At 43.8% G+C, this 19,278-nt stretch overlaps 1 protein-coding gene across 3 annotated transcripts in view; it reads right to left on the minus strand.

Annotated features, from left to right (window-relative positions):
- zbtb41 (zinc finger and BTB domain containing 41) overlaps positions 1–19,278 on the minus strand; it is a 43,600-nt gene that overhangs the window by 4,416 nt on the left and 19,906 nt on the right. For all 3 annotated transcript variants that reach the window (XM_041208366.1, XM_041208367.1, XM_041208365.1), the window contains exons 6-10: positions 18,970–19,099; positions 17,950–18,045; positions 6,480–6,586; positions 5,976–6,081; positions 2,941–3,029 (exon numbers count right to left, since the gene is read on the minus strand). In XM_041208366.1, the coding sequence (XP_041064300.1) occupies positions 2,941–3,029; positions 5,976–6,081; positions 6,480–6,586; positions 17,950–18,045; positions 18,970–19,099 (528 nt within the window). The remainder of the gene's footprint in view (positions 1–2,940; positions 3,030–5,975; positions 6,082–6,479; positions 6,587–17,949; positions 18,046–18,969; positions 19,100–19,278) is intronic.

Here is a 19,278-nt window from a genome sequence, read left to right on the forward strand (position 1 = left end):
AATTTATATATACTTGTGTGTGTTAAGGTAAAAATGGTTTCAGTTTCATTTACAAACTGTGGTATCTGGGAGTCTGGATAGACTTGTGACTAAAAGGTTTCAGGTCTTTTGGGTTTGTTTGTATAAGTACATTTTTAATGAGGTCTTACACCTCTGAAGTTAAAGTGATGTGTTAAAAGGGGTTGAAAGTTCAGTGATTCTGGAAATAAAGTAGAAAATCTTCACTGTTGCCAAGCTACAGTGATCCAGGAGCAGTAGTTAAGTGAATAATCAGTTATAGGACTCAGTAAAGTGATCAGTTTAGCAGAAGTGCTACTAGAAGACTGAGTTTAGGGAGCTCATTTGTTTGCTCTGCAGTTGAAGAAACAGTGAGATTAAAGTGCAGTTTTTGGTTGTCTTGGGGAGAGAGATGACTTAGGTGAGAAGCATCAAGTGAAGGCTCAGGAATTCACCAGAAGAAAACCGTTTACAACTGTGCCAACCTCATGCAAGAAGCCTTTGCATCAAGCTACTGGTAATTCTTCACTGGTTTACATAAACATATGAAATAGGAACAGAAATAGGCCATTGGGCCTCTTGAGCCTGCTTCGCCATTCAATAAGATCACGGCTGATCTGTTTGCGTTTCGGATTCCACATTTCCATCTACCCCTGATAACCTTTGATTCCCTTGCCTAACAAGAATCTATCTACCTGCGCCTTAAAAACATTCAATTACCCCACCTCCACCCCTTCTAAGGCGGAGAGCTCCAAAGTAGCAAAACCCCCTGAGAAAAAAAATTCTCCTCATCCCTGCTCTTAAAGGGCAACCCCTAACTATAAAACAATACCCCCTTGTTCTGGATTCACCCACAAGAGGAAACATCCTTTCCACGTCCACCTTGACAATACCGTTCAGGATCTATATACTTCAATCAAGTCACCCCTCCCTCTTGTAATCTCCAGTGGAAACAAGCCCAGTCAATTTAACCCTTCCTAAGTGTTTATGTGTTATATTGATTATTGTATTGCTGGGGCAAAGGAATACTGTGACTATTCCTTTATTCCAGTAACTTTCCTCAAGATTTCTTTTAAAAAAAAGTTAGGATCTATCAAGCCAGGTTTCACTCTGAGGTCTGACCTGTCCAGCATTAACAGCAGCTGTAATCGTAACACTGTACAGTTAAATTTGTGATTGTAACCTTAAACAAAAAATAACAGCCATTAAATGCTTTCTTAGGTCATGATGCATTACAAAAATGGATCTGTATCACAAATTGTAAGGTAACTACAAATGTCTGTCACAAATTTCTGACCTGATTTTGCGAATTCCAGTGATATTACTCATTGGCAGAGCTTTGGGTTATGCAGATGTGTCAAAGCACATATTGAGTTTGAATTCAGTTATTACATGGTACTAAAAGGTGCTAGGAGCCCTTATTAATGCAGGGAATGGGGCAGAGTTTTCTGCAAAAGGGGTCCGTATACCTTCTGGTGCTTCTCCGTCTGCAAGCATAACCCATGCATCTCGCACTTGGGAGTGGAAAATGGTCCACAAAGGGGACCATGCACTCTGAAACCTCTCTGAAATGGATGGTCTACACTGGTACTTTTGGGGAATAACAGGGTCTTAGCGGCATTGCCAGATATGAATTTAGCAGAGGAAATCATATTATACAATCTGGAACTCACCTGTACACAGCAAAAATATTTTTGGATCATTACAGCTTACATTCTTTGCTGAGTTTCAACATACTTAACCTGACAATTGAACAGGGGCCCCCAGGAAACTCGCTGCCTAACATGAGTGAACCAAAATGCATCAGCGACTTCTGTCATTATTAGTCTATACTCTCCAGACCAAATAAATCATTATAGCCTTGATAAATCCAAGAGCTGAACCTCTACAAACACTGCATTATAATTTAAGCTGACCTTGGTTCTGCACTGCTGCAGAGATGCTAGCATCAAATCAGAACAAGGAATATAATGTCTTAAACTTAATGCTTAGTAAATGAAAAGATAAAGACATTTCTTACTGGATGCAGAGCACAGTGTATGTCTAAGAAGCCAGGTGACTGAACTAGTACTTATAGATCACTCCAGCTGCCTTTCACAAACTTCACATTTAATCAGATAGTTGTCCAGGCATGTTAAGAGAACTCATTTAAAGTTCTCATCCACAATCACTGTATGTCCCATGAAAGGGTGAGAATAATGTTCAGGAGAGCCACTGTGGGAAATGTAGAAGAGTCTGTGTTTATGGCATAAATGTTAGGGAAGCTGACAAGCAGCTCAGTGTGGAGAGCAAAATGGCCACAATTATATTCTTGGATGAGAATAAGGCCATCAGTGTTGAATTAAGGCAGACTGCAATACTTGTCATCATAAGATACCATAGTTCAAACAATGTTCTTGAACAAGTGTTTGCAATGTTACAAATTATAATATAAACTTAATATTCCACACAGCAGGTTTACAGAATAATAAATTCTTCAGTGGCATAGCACAGAGTTTGAGGAAAGATGTCAAGTTTTGGAAAGGTTGCAAAGGGGATCTACTAGAATTGGTACCAAATACCAAAGGGAGTTCAGTTAAGTGGAGACACAAGAGAAGCTGGGATTGCTGTCCCCAGAGCAGAGGAGGTTAAGGGGAAAGAGGTGTTCAAAATTATGATGAGTTTTGATAAAGCAGATAAGGAGAAACTGTTTCCACTGGTAGGAGGGTCAGTAATCAGACAATACAGATTTACAGAAATTGGTTAAAAGAACCAGAAGGAAGCAGAGGAGTACTTTTTATGCAACAAGTTATGGTCCTGAATGCAGTGCCTGACAGGATGGTGGAAGCAGATTGAATAATAACTTTCAAAAAGGAATTAGACATCGACTTAAAACGAGAAATTAAAAGATTAAACTGATTACAGCTTCAATGGATGCAAAGAAAAAACAATTTATCAGGATACCTGAATGTGTCCTAAAATGCATATCCAAGCTCGACTTCCCTTTGAATTCTTTTTTGCATACTCCACATTGGTGAAGAGTAGCTTTGTACCTGTGATCAGTAAAGAAAAATTAGAGGTATTTTTCTTACCTTTGTTAAAAAAATATTTTCTTTAAACTCAATTGTCAAAAAAGGTTAATCCAGATCAGTTATAGTTTGCATTTATTTTACATATTATTCACCTGCTTTAAATGAAAATGATGGAAGACATATCTAACCTGCTCGTATTAACAGTATCCATTCTGAGGAGGGAATGTTCTTGCGTTTTATATTTTTTTTTTCAAAATCTGTGAAAATTGCCACAGCAACTTTCAAGAAATTGCATCAACAGGTTTCTTACCTTATTAAGAATACAAGGCAGCAATTCAGACCTCTTGGATATCATCAAATTCTCTAATAACAACATTCACTAAGTGGTTGCTTTATCATGGGTTTGCTCAAGGTCTGCTCATGTTAGACTGGATCTAGCTTCCAGATGTATGCTGATGAGACAGCTTTAACCCCTCATCTCCTCAATGTTGGACTTCTTATCTGATGTTTTGAATGAGCCATGCCTTCCTTCAGCTAAGGATGCCACTGTCTTTAGCTCCTATCAAAGACATTACCATCACTATTGATTCCATCCCACTAAGCCACCTACTTATAACTCCATATCGCCACCCATCCTCACTTCTACCTCAGTCCATCTGTTCCCAGATATAATTTTGCCACCTCCCAAATTTAATTACTCCAACGGTCTCCTAGCTTGTCACCCACTCTCCACTAGCTTCAGCTCATCCAAATCTGTGCAGCACACATCCTGTCCCACGCTAATTCCCACTCACTAATGTTTCAACATTGACTAAACTGCACTGACCAAAATTTTGGTCACTCTTCTTTAGGTTGAGTATCCATTTTCTTTAAACTCATACTCACATTTGTTCTATATAAAAGCTACTATATAAATGCAAGTTCTTGTTAATTACCATCAGAAATATCCATGAGGACAGAGCAGGGTGGCTTCATTCCACTCCTAAACATTATTTATTACCTTACATTACATTAGCTTCTACTCAGATAGTCTCATCTGCATCTTGGTATTTTTTTGGCCCATGGAAGGATCAGTCATGTCATGACAAGGTCCAATGGATGTGCCTAAATAATTCTAATAGCCCCATAACTTTTTCACAACTTCTGGAAAAAGGGTCTATCAAGTGACAATTAGTTATTGGACAACCATGGGGAGTTAAGGAATTTCTTTGCACTCTAGGCTATCTTGAACAATTTGCTTAGTCAGACCATTCAATTGCTTTTTGATTCCTTGTGCATTTGGGACAATTTGGATAATCCCCCTTATGTTTCATTGTTTTTTTCAAGCTACTCAAAATAGAAAGATGGTTTACAAATTACAAGGATGAGAATGACCAAAGACAAAAAGATTTGAAAATTGTGGGGGGCAAGGAATCATGCAATTAAAGCACTTTTTATGATCTGTAATGAATGCAAATACTTCAAGGCACTTCAAATAGATGGAATTATTAGACTTTAGGGGGTAGGAACAAAAGTTTTCCTTTATTTATCTTTTATTACCATCAAGACTAACCAATACATTTATATCAACCTCAGCATTTCTGCATTCACTCCAGCTTAGTGCATGTAACACAGGATGAAGTACATACTAACAGCAGAACATGATCTTGCTAGGATATGTACATACAAAGCAAAGGACTACAGCAGTGCTTTGTAAACTATTTTCCAATGTGACCCCATTTTAAATCAGCACCACCTTCTTGCCCACATCCCACGAGAGAATATATTTTTAAAATTCTTGAAAATTAATGTGACCCACAATGCCAACAAAAAAGCAATAAAGCAGTATAATAACATTCAGTGTATAATTAAAGTTTGCACATTATTTAACAACAAACAATAATGCATCATATAGGGCCATAACTTACGTTGAAGTGGCAAATGAGTTGGATTGTCACTCTGCCCGAAATGACTTGCCTGGACTTCCAGGCGATCCTATCCTGTCCGACCTGAGGGAGTTGGGGGTGGATCGTCAGGAGTTGAGCCTGGGGATGGGGGCAGTGGTGTGGGTGGGCGTGGGTGTTTGGGAGTCAGGCCTGTCAAGAGTAGGGCCTGAGTGTGGAGGGAGTCCCCTGGGGTGGGTGGTGAAGAGCTACTCCAGCAACATGGGAGGGGGGGTCGTTGTGGGTATTACTACGCAAAAGCTACAAGTGGTTTTAATTCTTCTAACTTTTTCTGGGTAACCATTGCTGTAACAGCAAAGTCAAAACCTTCCAAAGTTTGCGAATTAAGTTGCATTTTCAGATGGTTCCCAGTGCATGGCATTTGCCCACCCTAAGTTTGAACTTCCAGGGCAATTACCATGCAGTCCTTACCTGGGAACGTCTGGGGGTGGGTGGGTGTGGTTCCTCCGCACATCTTTGGGGTACCCCCCCAGATAACCGTCCCGGAGCTCAGAAGTGATGGCACATAAATATGAAAATCCATGTTTTTTAAGTACTTTGTAAAAATGTTACATACTTACATAGATTTCAGCCAAGCTCTCCATATTCCCTGTGACAGAAGACTCAGTAAAGCTCCTCTTCACCACCCCACCCCTCCACACACTCACTCATCAGTCCCTCTTCCCCCCCCCACCCCTAGCCTTCCAAATCCTACTAAAATTTGGGCTCCTCTTTTCCCCCTGACCCCTGCACACAGATGGAAGTTGGAAAATAGTCAAGGATGAGGTGAGAGAAAGGGTGATGGGGTAAAGGAAGAAATCGTCAGAAGAGATGAGGAATGAGGAGGAAAATGGGGCAACTGGAAAGGGAACATGGAAGGAAGAGGAGGGGAAAGTTGGATTTTGCCAGGAAAAGTAAAGTAAATAACTATCTAGTAATTTGAATTATGCAATTTAAAGATCTCGAGCTTTCTTTCCCCATAATTATTAAAGTATCAGGTGATTTAAATTAATTAACTCCAAATTAAGAGCAGGACTTGACTTACTTCTGCCAGACTTTTTCTCCCAAATGGACACTTCTATAGTGAACACTGAGATGATCCCGACGGCCAAAACACTTTCCACATTCTTCACACTGATGAGCTTTTTCTCCTTTGGAGACAAAACAAAAAAGGTTGGATATCAATATGTGAAGTGGATTGCTGTTAAAACAATTGTATCTCCTCCAATTAAACAAATGTTTCATGCCCCAGACAAAAAAAAGTGTTGTAAAGACAGCAAAGTATTCTTGTGGGAAACCAAAACAGATGGAGATGTTAAAGCAGCTAGTGAATCCAGAAAACTAAAGGGTGTCCCTTATGTGAATTTAATATGCAATGTAGGACATCAAATTTGAAACACATAAGGGGTGATTAGCAGGCAGGGTCAAAAAGTTATGGAGAACCACCTCTCCAGCCAGCCAGCTAACAACTATTTAAGCATTGGCTGGAATCCCCCAAGGCACCCATTTCCTCTTTGGACTATGTGAGGGAGCAACCTAAATACTTTACCTGAATGGGTTTTTCGGTGTTTTGTGAGATGGTCATGGCGAATAAAGGTTTTCCCACATTCTTCACATTCATAGCGCTTGTCATCATGGTGCACCCGGAGATGTAGTCTAGTAACAACATGCAAAGTTATAAAAACTTTAAATAATATTTCTTGCTATGCTATTGACTTCATGAATCTGATCAGCATGCCATAAATATATAAATAAAACACTAAAAAAGAAAACTGAGAGCAACAATTGCATTTATCGTCATTGTAAGTAAACTCATTTGATTCAAAAGGATTTTAAGAAAGCTATTATTCATTTCTGCAATAAAGTTAAGGTAACGGATCTAACTAGAAAATATTTGATGCTCTTCTAATAAACATGACAAATATATCAGATTTTCACCTGTATCACTAAATGTTCACAGAAATGATGTTTCCTGATATTCAGTTTGTTTAGAATTTGTTCACCATGACAAAAAGTCACTGTCATCCCTGCTTTTCAGGTTTATAAATCCAAACTTGATACCCCTGTTAATTGTACATCAATTGTGTTTAATTATATTCAGGTGGAGGGCATAAATTGAGGTTTCACTTGAGCAGTTACAAGGGAACACTGGCCTTTATTTCAAAGGGAATGGGGTATGAAAATAGGGAAGTTTTGCTAAAACTATACAAGGCACAGTTAGACCACACCTAGAATACTGTGAACAATTTCGGTCCCCTTTTCTAAGGAAAGCTATACTGGCATTGGAGGCAGTCCAGAGAAGGTTCACTAGGTTGATTCTGGTTATGGAGGGATTTTCTTATGACCAGAGGTTGAGTAGGTTGGGGCTGTACTCATTGGCATTTAGAAGAATGAGAGGCTTGAAACATATAAGATTCTTAGGGTAGATGCTGAGATGTTGTTTCTCTTCGCGAGAGAGTCTAGGACCAGAGGGCATAATCTCAGAGTAAGGGGTCACCCATTTAAAACAGAGGAGGTGGAATTAGTGAATCTGTGGAATTCTTTACCGCAGAGGGCTGTAGAGGCTGGGTCATTAAGTATATTTAAGGCTGAGACAGATTTTTAATCAGTAAGGTTATCAAGGGTTATGGGGAAAAGGCAGGAAAGTGGAACTGAGGATTATCAGATCAGCCATGATCTCGTTGAATGGCGAAGCAGACTCGATAGGCCAAAGTGCCTCCTTCTGCTCCGACGTCTTATGATCTTATGGTCCAAGTACTCTGATGTCACTACAAAAGATCATGAAACAGCTATGAATGCAACACGTAGAACAAAAAGGCTCAATACATATTTAAGCATGAGAGAATAACATCCTTCCTGCTACACTGTGTCACTTAACTATAGGCAAATTTATTTAAAACTTGGCCAATGGACACTATCGATCTGATTCAGTCATTCTACTTCTATGACTGATTCCCTAACTTCCAATTCAAGATGATTGAGAAGCAAGTTAAAACACAAAAGGCTAACAAAAAAACTATAAGGTATGTGCAAAGTTTAAGATTTTTCAACAATAACTACTACTTTTAGCACAGCATACTCATGCTCAACTCTTTCTCACAAATGAGAAACAATCAGCCTCCCTCTCACCATTCTGATTTCAGTGCCTCCCACCTTGTTAATTGGCCTGGATTCTCCTCTAGAACTTAATCATATCAACAATACAGAATAATTTTACCTTCCAATCTTCAAAACACAAAAGCCTAAATTCCATTTTAATCAGTATAATAATGCTCCTGTCCTTATAAGATTATCATCTCAGCAGAACAGAAAAATTACTGCTATAATCTACCACACATTTCCCATTTCATCACTGAATAAATATTAATAATTTCACTTGACTTAATCCATCAACCTCTCAGCAATGACATCCAGTAACTGATCAAAACTCTTAAGTACATACCAGTATGTTAACAAACCAACCCTGTCAAGCAACAGCTTGAAATTGAAATCGTTACCGTGTCGTACCCAAAATGATCCCTAATATGTAAATCACAATTAATAGAACTTCCCTATGCATGTTGCGGTGGAACAATTCATAACCTGGCAAAGAACAACTTGCAGATGACTCTCACCAGTCAAAGCTTCACACTCCGCTCCCACGGGGAATGGGGAAAGAGATGGTGGCATAGTGGTAATGTTGCTGGACTAGTAATCCAGAGGCCCAAGCTAATGCTCTGGGGTACATGGGTTCAAATCCCACCACAGCAGCTGGTGGAATTTGAATTCAGTTAACAAATCTGAAGAATAAAGCTAGCCTCACTAATGGCGACCATGAAACTATCATCCATTGTCGTAAAAACCCATCTAGAAATCTGCCATCCTTACCTGGTCTTGCCTATATACCACTCCAGACCCACGGCAATGTGGTTGACTCTTAAATACCCTTATAATGACCTAGCAAGGTCAGTTCAAGGACAATTAGGGATGGGCAACAAATGCTGGCCTTGCCAGCGACACCCACATCCCATGAAAGAATAAAGAAAACTATAGTACACGGAGATCTTTTTCTCCCATTGGCCGGGAGAACACGTACTGTCTGTTGACAGTGTATTTAAGACCGAGATAGATAGGTTCTTGATTGGTAAGGGGATCAAAGGTTACAGGGTGAAGGAGGGAGAATGGGGTTGAGAAACTTACCAGCCATGATTGAATAGCGGAGCAGACTCGATGGGCCGAATGGCCTAATTTCTGCTCCTATGTCTTATGGGAGGAAAACCAACACCAGAGTTCAATGTGAACCCTCTGATTTAAACAAATCAGTGATATTCCCATTGCTCCTATGAAACAGAGGGGATTGCTGTCAAGACTGGTGGGAGTAGAAATTAGTTCAAGAGCCCAAGGGAACCGTGCACCAGTGCATGACGTTAGTGCTGAGGAAGTGGATTGGCAGAAGGGAGAGGCAAGTCTGGGGTTGCAGAAGCCCAACAGCTTCTGAAGAGCACAGGAGAACCCTCCTGGTCTGGTAAGAATTCCACAGAAATATTAAATTCCTTACCCTGACCCATTTGCTGACTCCAGCCCTGGTAAGGTTGTTGATTTAGTCATCAGGTTTGAACTTTTAACTGTGAAGAGGGTCCCACTTGTCTGAGACTGAACAGTCCTACTATGTTAAATCTGAGGTCAGTTAAGGCGATAAAAGGCAGGAATATGTTGGGAACATGGTGTGACTGCCCTTGACATCTTAACTCCCGCCCCCCAGTGTGTTCGCACTGAATTGGGGGTTACAGCCGATTGGTAAAAGCTATTTTCAGTTTTGTTTAGTTTACATAGAACAATAAAGTACATTTCAGGATAAAAGCAAAATACTGCGGATGCTGGAAATCTGAAACAAAAAAATAGCTGGAAAAACTCAGCAGGTCTGACAGCATCTGCGGAGATGAATACAGCTAACATTTCGAGTCCGTATGACATCATCAGATCTGAGGAAATATAGAAATGAGGTGAAATATAAGCTGATTGAGGGGGTTGGGATAGAGTTGGATAGAGGGCCAGTGATAGGTGGAGGCAAAGAAGAGATTGCCAAAGATGTCATAGACAAAAGGACAAAGGGGTGTTGACAGTGGTGATATTAGCTAAGGAGTCTGCAGGATGAGCAAGTAACAGATAGTTCGAGTGGGGCTGGGGTGGGGGGAAGGGATCGAAATAGGCTAAAAGGTGGAGATGAAACAATGGATGGAAATACATATAAAAATATTAGAAATTGTTGGGAAAAGAAAAATATATTGAAAAAATATAAATTATTGGAAAAAGGGGGATCAGAAAGGGGGTGGGGATGGAGGAGAGAGTTCGTGATCTGAAGTTGTTGAACTCAATGTTAATTCCGGCAGGCTGTAAAGTGCCTAGTCGGAAGATGAGGTGCTGTTCCTCCAGTTTGCGTTGAACTTCACTAGAACACTGCAGCAGGCCAAGGACAGACATGTGGGTATAATAGCAGGGTGGTGTGCTGAAATGGCAAGCGACAGGGAGGTCTGGGTCATGCTTGCAGACAGACCAAAGGTGTTCTGCAAAGCGGTCCCCAGTCTGCGTTTGGTTTCTCCAATGTAGAGGAGACCGCATTGGGAGCAGCGAATGCAGTAGACTAAATTGAGGGAAGTGCAAGTGCAGTGCTGCTTCACTTGAAAGGAGTGTTTGGGACCTTGAACGGTGAGGAGGGGGGGAAAGTAAAGGGGCAGGTGTTGCACCTTCTGTGGTTGCAATGGGAAGGTGCCGTGGGAGGGGGTTGAGGTGTATGGGGTGGAGGAGTGGAGTAGGGTGTCCCGGAGGGAACGAACCCTACGGAATGACACCAGAGGGGGTGAAGGGAAGATGTGTTTGGTGGTGGCATCATGCTGGAGTTGGCGGAAATGGCGGAGGATGATCCTTTGAATGCGGAGGTTAGTAGGGTGATAAGGAGGACAAGGGGGACCCTATCATGGTTCTGGGAGGGAGAGGAAGGTGTGAGGGCAGATGCACGGGAGATGGGCTGGACACGGTTGAGGGCCCTGTCAACCACCGTGGGCGGAAAACCTTGGTTAAAGAAGAAGGAAGACATGTCAGAGGAACTGTTTTGGAAAGTGGCATCATCAGAATAGATGCGACATTGGCGAAGGAATTGGGAGAATGGGATGGAGTCCTTACAGGAAGCAGGGTGTGAGCAGCTGTAGTCAAGGTAGCTGTGGGAGTCGGTAGGCTTGTAATGAATATTGATGGACAGTCTATAACAGAAATTGAGACAGAGGTCAAGGAAGGGAAGTGTCAGTGATGGACCATGTGAAAATGATGGAGGGGTGGAAATTGGAACCAAAATTAATAAATTTTTCCAGGTCCAGATGAAAGCACGAAGTGGCGCCGAAGCAATCATCGATGTACCGGAGAAAGAGTTGTGGGAGGGGGCCTGAGTAGGACTGGAACAAGGAATGTTCCACATACCCCATAAAGAGACAGGCATAACTGAGGCCTATGCGGGTACCCATAGCCACACCTTTTATTTGGAGGAAGTGAGATGAGTTTAAGGAGAAATTGTTCAGTGAGAGAACAAGTTTAGCCAGACGGGGGAGAATAGTGGTGGATGGGGATTGTTCGGGCCTCTGTTTGAGGAATAAGTGGAGAGCCCTCAGACTATCCCGGTGGGGGATGGAGGTATAGAGGGATTGGACGTCCATGGTGAAGAGGCGGCGGTCGGGGCCAGGGAACTGGAAATTGTTGATATGATGTAGGGCATCAGAGGAATCGTGGATGTCGGTGGGAAGAGACTAGATAAGGGGAGAGAGAATGGAGTCAAGATAGCAAGAAATTAGTTCCGTGGGGCAGGAACAGGCTGACACGAACGGTCTATTGGGACAGTTCTGTTTGTGGATTTTGGGGAGGAATTTCAGGAATCATTTTAACCTAATCCTTCAGGTGGGAAGCCTACGGAATGAGGCAAAAATCTGGTTTTACACCCTGCTCAGTACCACTCTAGATTGATTTCGATGCAAGTTAAAACCAGACAGGGGTCGATTCTAAAAACAAAAAAACTGCGGATGCTGGAAAACCAAAACAAAAACAGAATTACCTGGAAAAACTCAGCAGGTCTGGCAGTATCGGCGGAGAAGAAAAGAGTTGACGTTTCGAGTCCTCATGACCCTTCGACAGAACTTGAGTGAGTCCAAGAAAGGGGTGAAATATAAGCTGGTTTAAGGTGTGTTGTTGGGGGGGGGGGGTTGGGTGGGGGCCCAAACCCCCGCCCCCCCCAACACACCTTAAACCAGCTTATATTTCACCCCTTTCTTGGACTCACTCAAGTTCTGTCGAAGGGTCATGAGGACTCGAAACGTCAACTCTTTTCTTCTCCGCCGATGCTGCCAGGGGTCGATTCTGTCAGTTTCACATTGTGAGTTAGGGTAAAATTGCTCCCCTCATTTGCAATTAGGAACAAGTGTAATGCAATATTCAGTATCTGAGCAGGGAAAGCAAAGCATGAAACATAAAATAAATATTCTTAAATTAGGCATGCTTAATGTGCAAAATGCTATAGGGTAGAATTTTTTGCTTGATGTGCAGGGGGCAGGCCAGCGATATTTCGCTGGGCGGGTGCGCGATGAAGTTTGACGCACACCTGACATTAATTAACGGGCTTGTTAAGGCCCTTAAATTGTCAATCGACGGCGATTTTTAAGCAGTCCATGCGATCTTCGGGTCAGCACATGAGCACAATGGGCAGGCGGGTAAGAGACTTTTTAATCAAACTCATCCACAGACAGGATAAGGCGGCTCAGTAGGGTTATCAATCTGGTCTGTGAGTATTTATTGCAGAAAGATTTTTAAACTTGTCTGTGTGATCTGTAGCAGTTCAGAACGAATTCCAGCAGCTTTCTCTGTCCTTTGAACCTTCGTCAGGAATCTTTATCGGGCCTGCAGCTTTCCAGAGGCCTTCCTTTAGCCTGGGTATAGGTTCTGACATGTCCACTGGAGGCAGCTCCTGAGGAAGGGAGGGCTAGAATAAAGAGGAGGCCAGGAGTGCACTATCAGCCTCCAGGGGTGCCACCTTTGGGAGCACAGGCACATGCACAAGGGGTGCAGGGCCAAAAGGTAGTCCAAGGTGGAAGGGGCCGCAGAAGACGCCACTATCCTGCTGCCAGGTTATACAGGTGGCAAAGCAGTTACCTCAATATGACTGAGGTGCAGTGCCAAAGGAGGCTCTGATTGTCATGGGAGACAGTCAACTACATCTGTCAGATGATTGGCCCCGAGATCTCTAACTGTGTGGGTGATCACCCCATGCCTGTGGTTCTGAACGTCACAGTTACCCTCAACTTCTATGCCTCTGGTTCCTTCCAGGGCTCAGTGGGTAATCTTTGCTGTGTCGCCCAATCATCTGTCCACACTTGTGTCAAGCAGGTCACAGACACTCTGTTCAGGCGTGCATTGACCTTCATCCACTTCTGTTGGGACCAGGCAGGCAGGCACAACAAGCTAGAGGCTTCGCGGTCATTGCTGGCTTCCCCTGCGTCCAGGATGCAATAGAATGCACATGTGGTGATCAAGGCGCCAGCAGGTGAGCCCGGTGTCTTAGTCAACAGGAAGGGATTCACTCCATGAACATGCAAATAGTGTGTGATCACAGGAGGCTGATTCTACAAGTCTGTGCAAGGTACCCAGGCAGCTCCCACGATGCCTATTCCTCAGACACTCCCAGGTGCCGGGGCTCTTCAGTGCTCCAGCCCGGCTGGATGGATGGCTGCTGGGTGACAAGGGCTATCCCCTGAGAAGGTGGCTCATGACGCCTTCCGCCATCCAAGAACAGAAGCTGAGCAGCGGTACAATAGGAACCACGTCTCCACAAGGGCTGTGGTGGAGAGAGCCATTGATTTTCTCAAGATGCGGTTCCGATGCCTGGACCGCTCAGGGGGTGCACTCCAGTACCCCCCAGATTGTGTGTCGGAGATAGTGGTTGCATGCTGCACTCTCCACAATCTTGCGCTGGAAAGGGGGGGGATGCAGCGGACGATAAAGGTGTTGACGCGGTGGACATGATGAGCCCAGCACTGATTCTGAGGATGAGGAAGCACAGGGGGATGGTGAGCGGCTAAACACTGACCCGGGACCCAAGGCAGGGACACCCGGGATACTTTAATCCAACGAACCTTCAGCTAGCTCCACACAAATGGATCAGCAGGACCAGCCTTGCCCGGCGCTTCCATACTCGCCACTTAAGTGCTAAATCTGCCAGGTCATCAGCTGCAACTAAGGGCTTTGGACATAAACTTCAATGTCCACTCAAACACTCATGACAAGTATGTAAAACATACAAATGCAGAACAAAGGAGCCACCCTCAGCCATCGTAACACTTTTGGTTTTAATTTTCACCATCAGAAGTTCTCACAAAGTCAAAACAAAATGTTATTCAAGCAGAAACAAATAATGAGTCCCTAATCTAGGGCCAACACAAAAGCACCAGTGAGAAACCCGTGGGGTGCCTAAGGTGCCTTATGCTTACATTTACGGGTGCTACGTCTTGGTGTCGCCCCATATCTCGGAGTGGCACCTGAGCCAGCCTGCTGACTGTGCTGTCCTGTTGACCTCAATGACCTTGGCAGTCGTCCTTGGAGCCTGTGCTGGGCCCGCCTGGGAGGAGTCTTCCAGGTCCACAACCGGCATCTCCCCAGTCATCGCAGCCTCACCTGATGAAGGGGTCACTGGGACAGGGGCGGAGCAGCTGTTGCCCTCATCCGGAGCGCTGTGACAGGAGCCCACAGATATGACAGGCAGCTGCTCCACCGACGTAAGGTCACCCCGAACCTCCCAGCTCACCATCGATGGATGGGCAACGAGCTGGGAAGCTTGAAGCCCACACCATCTCCCACATTGGCAATGACCAGCTGTGGCTACTGGCGCTGTGAGGGCTTGCGGGTCTGAGCGTAACCCCAGGAGAACCTGCTTGTTCTCCTGGAGGGTCCTCTCCACGAGAGTCGCAACTCTCTCCATGGAGGAAGCATGACTCTCTGCCATGAGGCTCATTGCATCAGTGATGCTTCGCGTGGACTCCTCCACCACAGACACCAAGCGAAGCATAGTCTCATGCAACACTCCCAGATGCTCCTGCACACCTGGCAGCATTTCCTGCAGCTGCTGCGTCACGGAAACTCCAGAGGCACATCTTCATACACCGACTGAGCATGTGCCTGGTCCTCTGCAGTCCTCCGACTGCTAGCGCCATCAGCACACTCTGTCTCTGCCAGCTCCTCCAGCGATTGTGAAGTGCCCTCTCCACTGTGCCCCGGGACACTAGTCGATGTTGCAATGCCCACTAAGGTGCTAGCATCTGCGCTGGTGCCTGCCTTGCAGAAATGATGTGATGCAGGTGACAGTTAAGGGCCCTCAGGTGTGAGGGGGGACATCTGGAATTCCTCCTGGCGGACAGGCTCTGATGATGCTGAAATTAACAACAAAGACAGTGGATCAGTTAGCATGCACACAGTGACACACTTCATCCCTTTCCCCCTGGCTCATTATTCGCTCAACTTTCCAGAACCTATGGACATGAACAATGGTGGGGTGGCAAACAGTCAGGAGGATACTCTTACATTACAAGCAGATACAGACGGCTGGTCAGATGGTCTAAGGAATGCCAAATGGAACGTTATGTGGAAAAGTTTGAGGTGCTGCACTTGGGCAGGAGAAGCAAGGCGCGGGAATACACGAGGAATGGTAGGATAGTGGAAAGTAAGGAGGATCAGAGGGACCTTGCTGTGCATGTCGACAGGCCCATTAAGGTAGCGGGACAGGTACATAAGGTGTTTAAGAAGGTCAATGTCATATTTGCCTTTATTAGCCGAGGAATAGAATATAGGAACAGGGAGGTCATGTTCCAAGTGCAGAAGACACTGCCTAGACCACAGCTATAGTTCTGCGTGCAGTTGTGAAATGTGCTTCATGAGAGGGATGTGACTGGAGTGGAGAGAGTGCAGAGGTCGTTGACCAGGACTCTGACTGGGCTGGAAAGTTTGACTTATGAGGAGACATAGCATTGACTGGGATTATTTCCCCTGGAGCAGAGGACATTGAGGGGTGACATTATTGAGGTTTATAATATTATGAGGGGCATAGATAGGGTCGACAGAAAGGAACTTTTCCCTGAGGTTGACAGGTGATGTGATGAACAACTTTTGCACACAGAGCGTGTTGGGAATGTGGAATGCACTGCCTGACTGGGTGGTGGAAGCAGAAACCCTTCAAACATGTAATAAGTATTTGGATGTGCAGTTGTGATGGCATGGCATACTAGGCCACGGGGATAATGGTGGGAAATGGGATAAAGCGACTTTGAAAGGTGCTTGATATGCACATCTTCAAAGGGCCGAGGGACCTTTGTCTATGATCCACACCTCTGACTCTATCAGTCTGTGACTAAGCAATGTTGCAACAATAACCAATCAAACAATCATCAGTGCTATGGATGTTGGGAGGACATTGTGGATCTCACTGTTGGCCTCAAACACCTGGCCGTTCCACCCCAGCCTCACCAACACCAGTCGACCTCTCAAGCTCCAGGGCCTCCTGCTTGAAACGGCTTAACATTATGAGCTGGGCCTGGCTGCCTCCAGTCCTCCAACGCTCACGCATTGTGAGCATTCTTCTCCTGAAAAACAGAGAAGACCATTCATTGCGGCAATTCGCACACGGACTCTGCAAGTGCACGCTACGCCCTAATCACAGTGGCCTATATCAGGCCTCCAGTGCCTTCTCCCCCCACTACTGATGATCAGTCACACAAAGATATTGCACCTGCTCCCAACCGCCCCCCCAAACACAATGGCCATCTTGGACAAATTCTGCGTCCATCACTTTAGGAAACACACGGTCTTAGCTCCCATAGTAAGGAGCAGCATCGAAGCCAGTAGATGACTCTTGGCCACAAGACCTTGAGGCTCCCCTTCCACAATCTCACCACCGTGAATAGGACATTTGTTGGAGTTCTGAGTATGCGCCTAGCTGCATCTCCTGCAAGTTGCTCCCAGACTAGTCATGTGCGACTAAGAGCAGCACACGGTGCGGGGGAGAACTGAACTCCTCATGAATCACTCAGGCTGATGTAAACATGGGCACTATCTGCTTGCCCACCCAACGTACGAGCAATGCCCAACATGATTCAATGCAGTCACGACAGTAAGACTTGTGGGGTTGGGGTGGGGGGGCCTCAAAGGCTGAGGCTACCTGCAGGGTTAAATGCCCAATACCAACATGGTACTCATCCTTCCAGAGCGCAACAAATTGTTGAAGTGCTTACAGCTCTGGATCCAGGTGCACCGCACCACATCGCGGGAGCTCACCACCTCCTCCCAGGCAGGTTTGGTCATGTTGGGGGGGCCTCCTTCATCCTGGGGGACCAACACCTCCCGCCGTGCTGCCACCTCCTCGAGGAGGGCAGCAAGGCAGTCATCAGAAAAGCAAGTGGCGCATTGGCAGAAAATTCTGTCCAGAGTATAGTACAATTCTAAGAAAATGTCCAAGAGTGGTATTTTTGCACAGTTTGCATCCACGATGACATACACAAAGTTCCAATCACAGCCATAACATCGTGATCCAAGCGTGAGCAATTCTGGGTCACTTTCATATGCCTCCTATGCAGCATGAATGTGGGTTATCTACTGCTTTCTTGGCTAGAGATTGTTTGCATTACATACAAGCAATGAAAGAGGAAGAAGAGAAAGTATCCTTTAAAAAAAGTGACATATGACCCTGAATACACCACAGGACATACTTAAAATAAAATCACCCAAAATAATACCACCCATGTAAAATTAATGCTGATTGGAAAATCTGTGCTTTTTTTGTTTGTGTTCCAGGAACTAAATATATTATCTTTAGTGCAGAGGCCAGAGTAGAATAGAAGGAAAGCATGATGGATGAATATTATGGAGTTTTATTGGATAACGTTTGGAAATCAGGAAGTGATGAGGAAAGTATATGGTCCAGAGCCCGAGAATGGGCCTTACTTATTCCTGTATGTTCTTACCTGTACGAACTACCATGCCGGAAGCTCTGTCCACAAATGCTGCACAGATGTGGCTTTTCCCCACTATGGATCCGAAGATGCTCTTTTAATGTAGTTCTGTATATTTAAAAAATAAAATGGGAAAATAAAATGAAGATTACTCAAAACATGTACTTTCTTGACTTTTGTCCCTCCGCTATTGAAGATGGGCAAGTTTTCCCCCCACCATAAGTCTGTAAACAATACATCTCTAAAGCCTAATGGACAGATTTCAACTTGATACACAGAAAGGGTATGGCTCAAGGAAGAACTGAATACTTTTTGGTGAATATGCAGATCTGGATCCTGGAATATTTTAAACGATCCATTAACATTGGGAGATAGGGCGAATTGACTTTTTAAAAGAATGTTGTGGGCTGTTGGATTTAGAACATTGTTGATTGTTTTAGAATGTTGTAGATTGCATCAGCTGCAAGAATGGAATTTTTCACTGCTGTCAACATTTGAGCAGAGCTCTCAGAGCAGGTTGTTGAATATGGATTGCCCTGAAGCCTCCTCAGTGAGATGGAAGCTCTTACTAGAAATATTTCTTTTTTCAGTTTTATGGTTACAGACTATGAACCAGGCAGGGAAAAGCCTCAAGGAAGAGCTGAGTAATTATAATAACATTAAGTTAACAGTGTGGCTGAGGCATGCACTCTACTGAGTGCCTCCTTCACTTTTTTCATTATGTATCAATTACTGCCAAATTATGGGCATAGATTTCAGACTCAATTCAATTTTATGACTCAAAGCTAGTGGAGAAAGAATAAAACAACAGCATGGTAAATGAATATTGCCTTTTAAACATCACTATATTTTTAATTTAATTTAATGCAGCATTAATAATAGCCTTTTGGGTTACAGCAGATTTATATTACAGGCTTTTTTTCATTAAATGCTAGAAGTAAACAAAATATATCTGAGCCTTGTCTAACAGAGCCTAAAATTTGCAACTATTTTTGTATTTAATTTAATTTTAATAATCACATCTAGTTTTACCTTTCCCTTACAGATTTCCCACAAATAAAACAAGTCCACTTTCTTTTTCCTCCATGAGTGCATTCAATATGACGCTTAAGGTTCCCAGTATCATTAAACTGGCGACCACAAATATCACATGGAAAAGGCCCTAAAATGTGAAATAAAATTAACATTAGCTTCAAGTTACCAAGCTTGGATCATTAGTCTTAAGTTCTGTAGTACAACATGGTCAAAACTGTACTACATGACATTTAACTCCATTCAAATAATAAAACACAACTGATCCTAACACAATGATCTAGGCTTTATCTCTGCAGTACATCATCC

This window comes from Carcharodon carcharias, chromosome 16 (assembly GCF_017639515.1).
Source record: "Carcharodon carcharias isolate sCarCar2 chromosome 16, sCarCar2.pri, whole genome shotgun sequence".
In the NCBI taxonomy this organism is placed as follows: Eukaryota; Metazoa; Chordata; class Chondrichthyes; order Lamniformes; family Lamnidae; genus Carcharodon; species Carcharodon carcharias.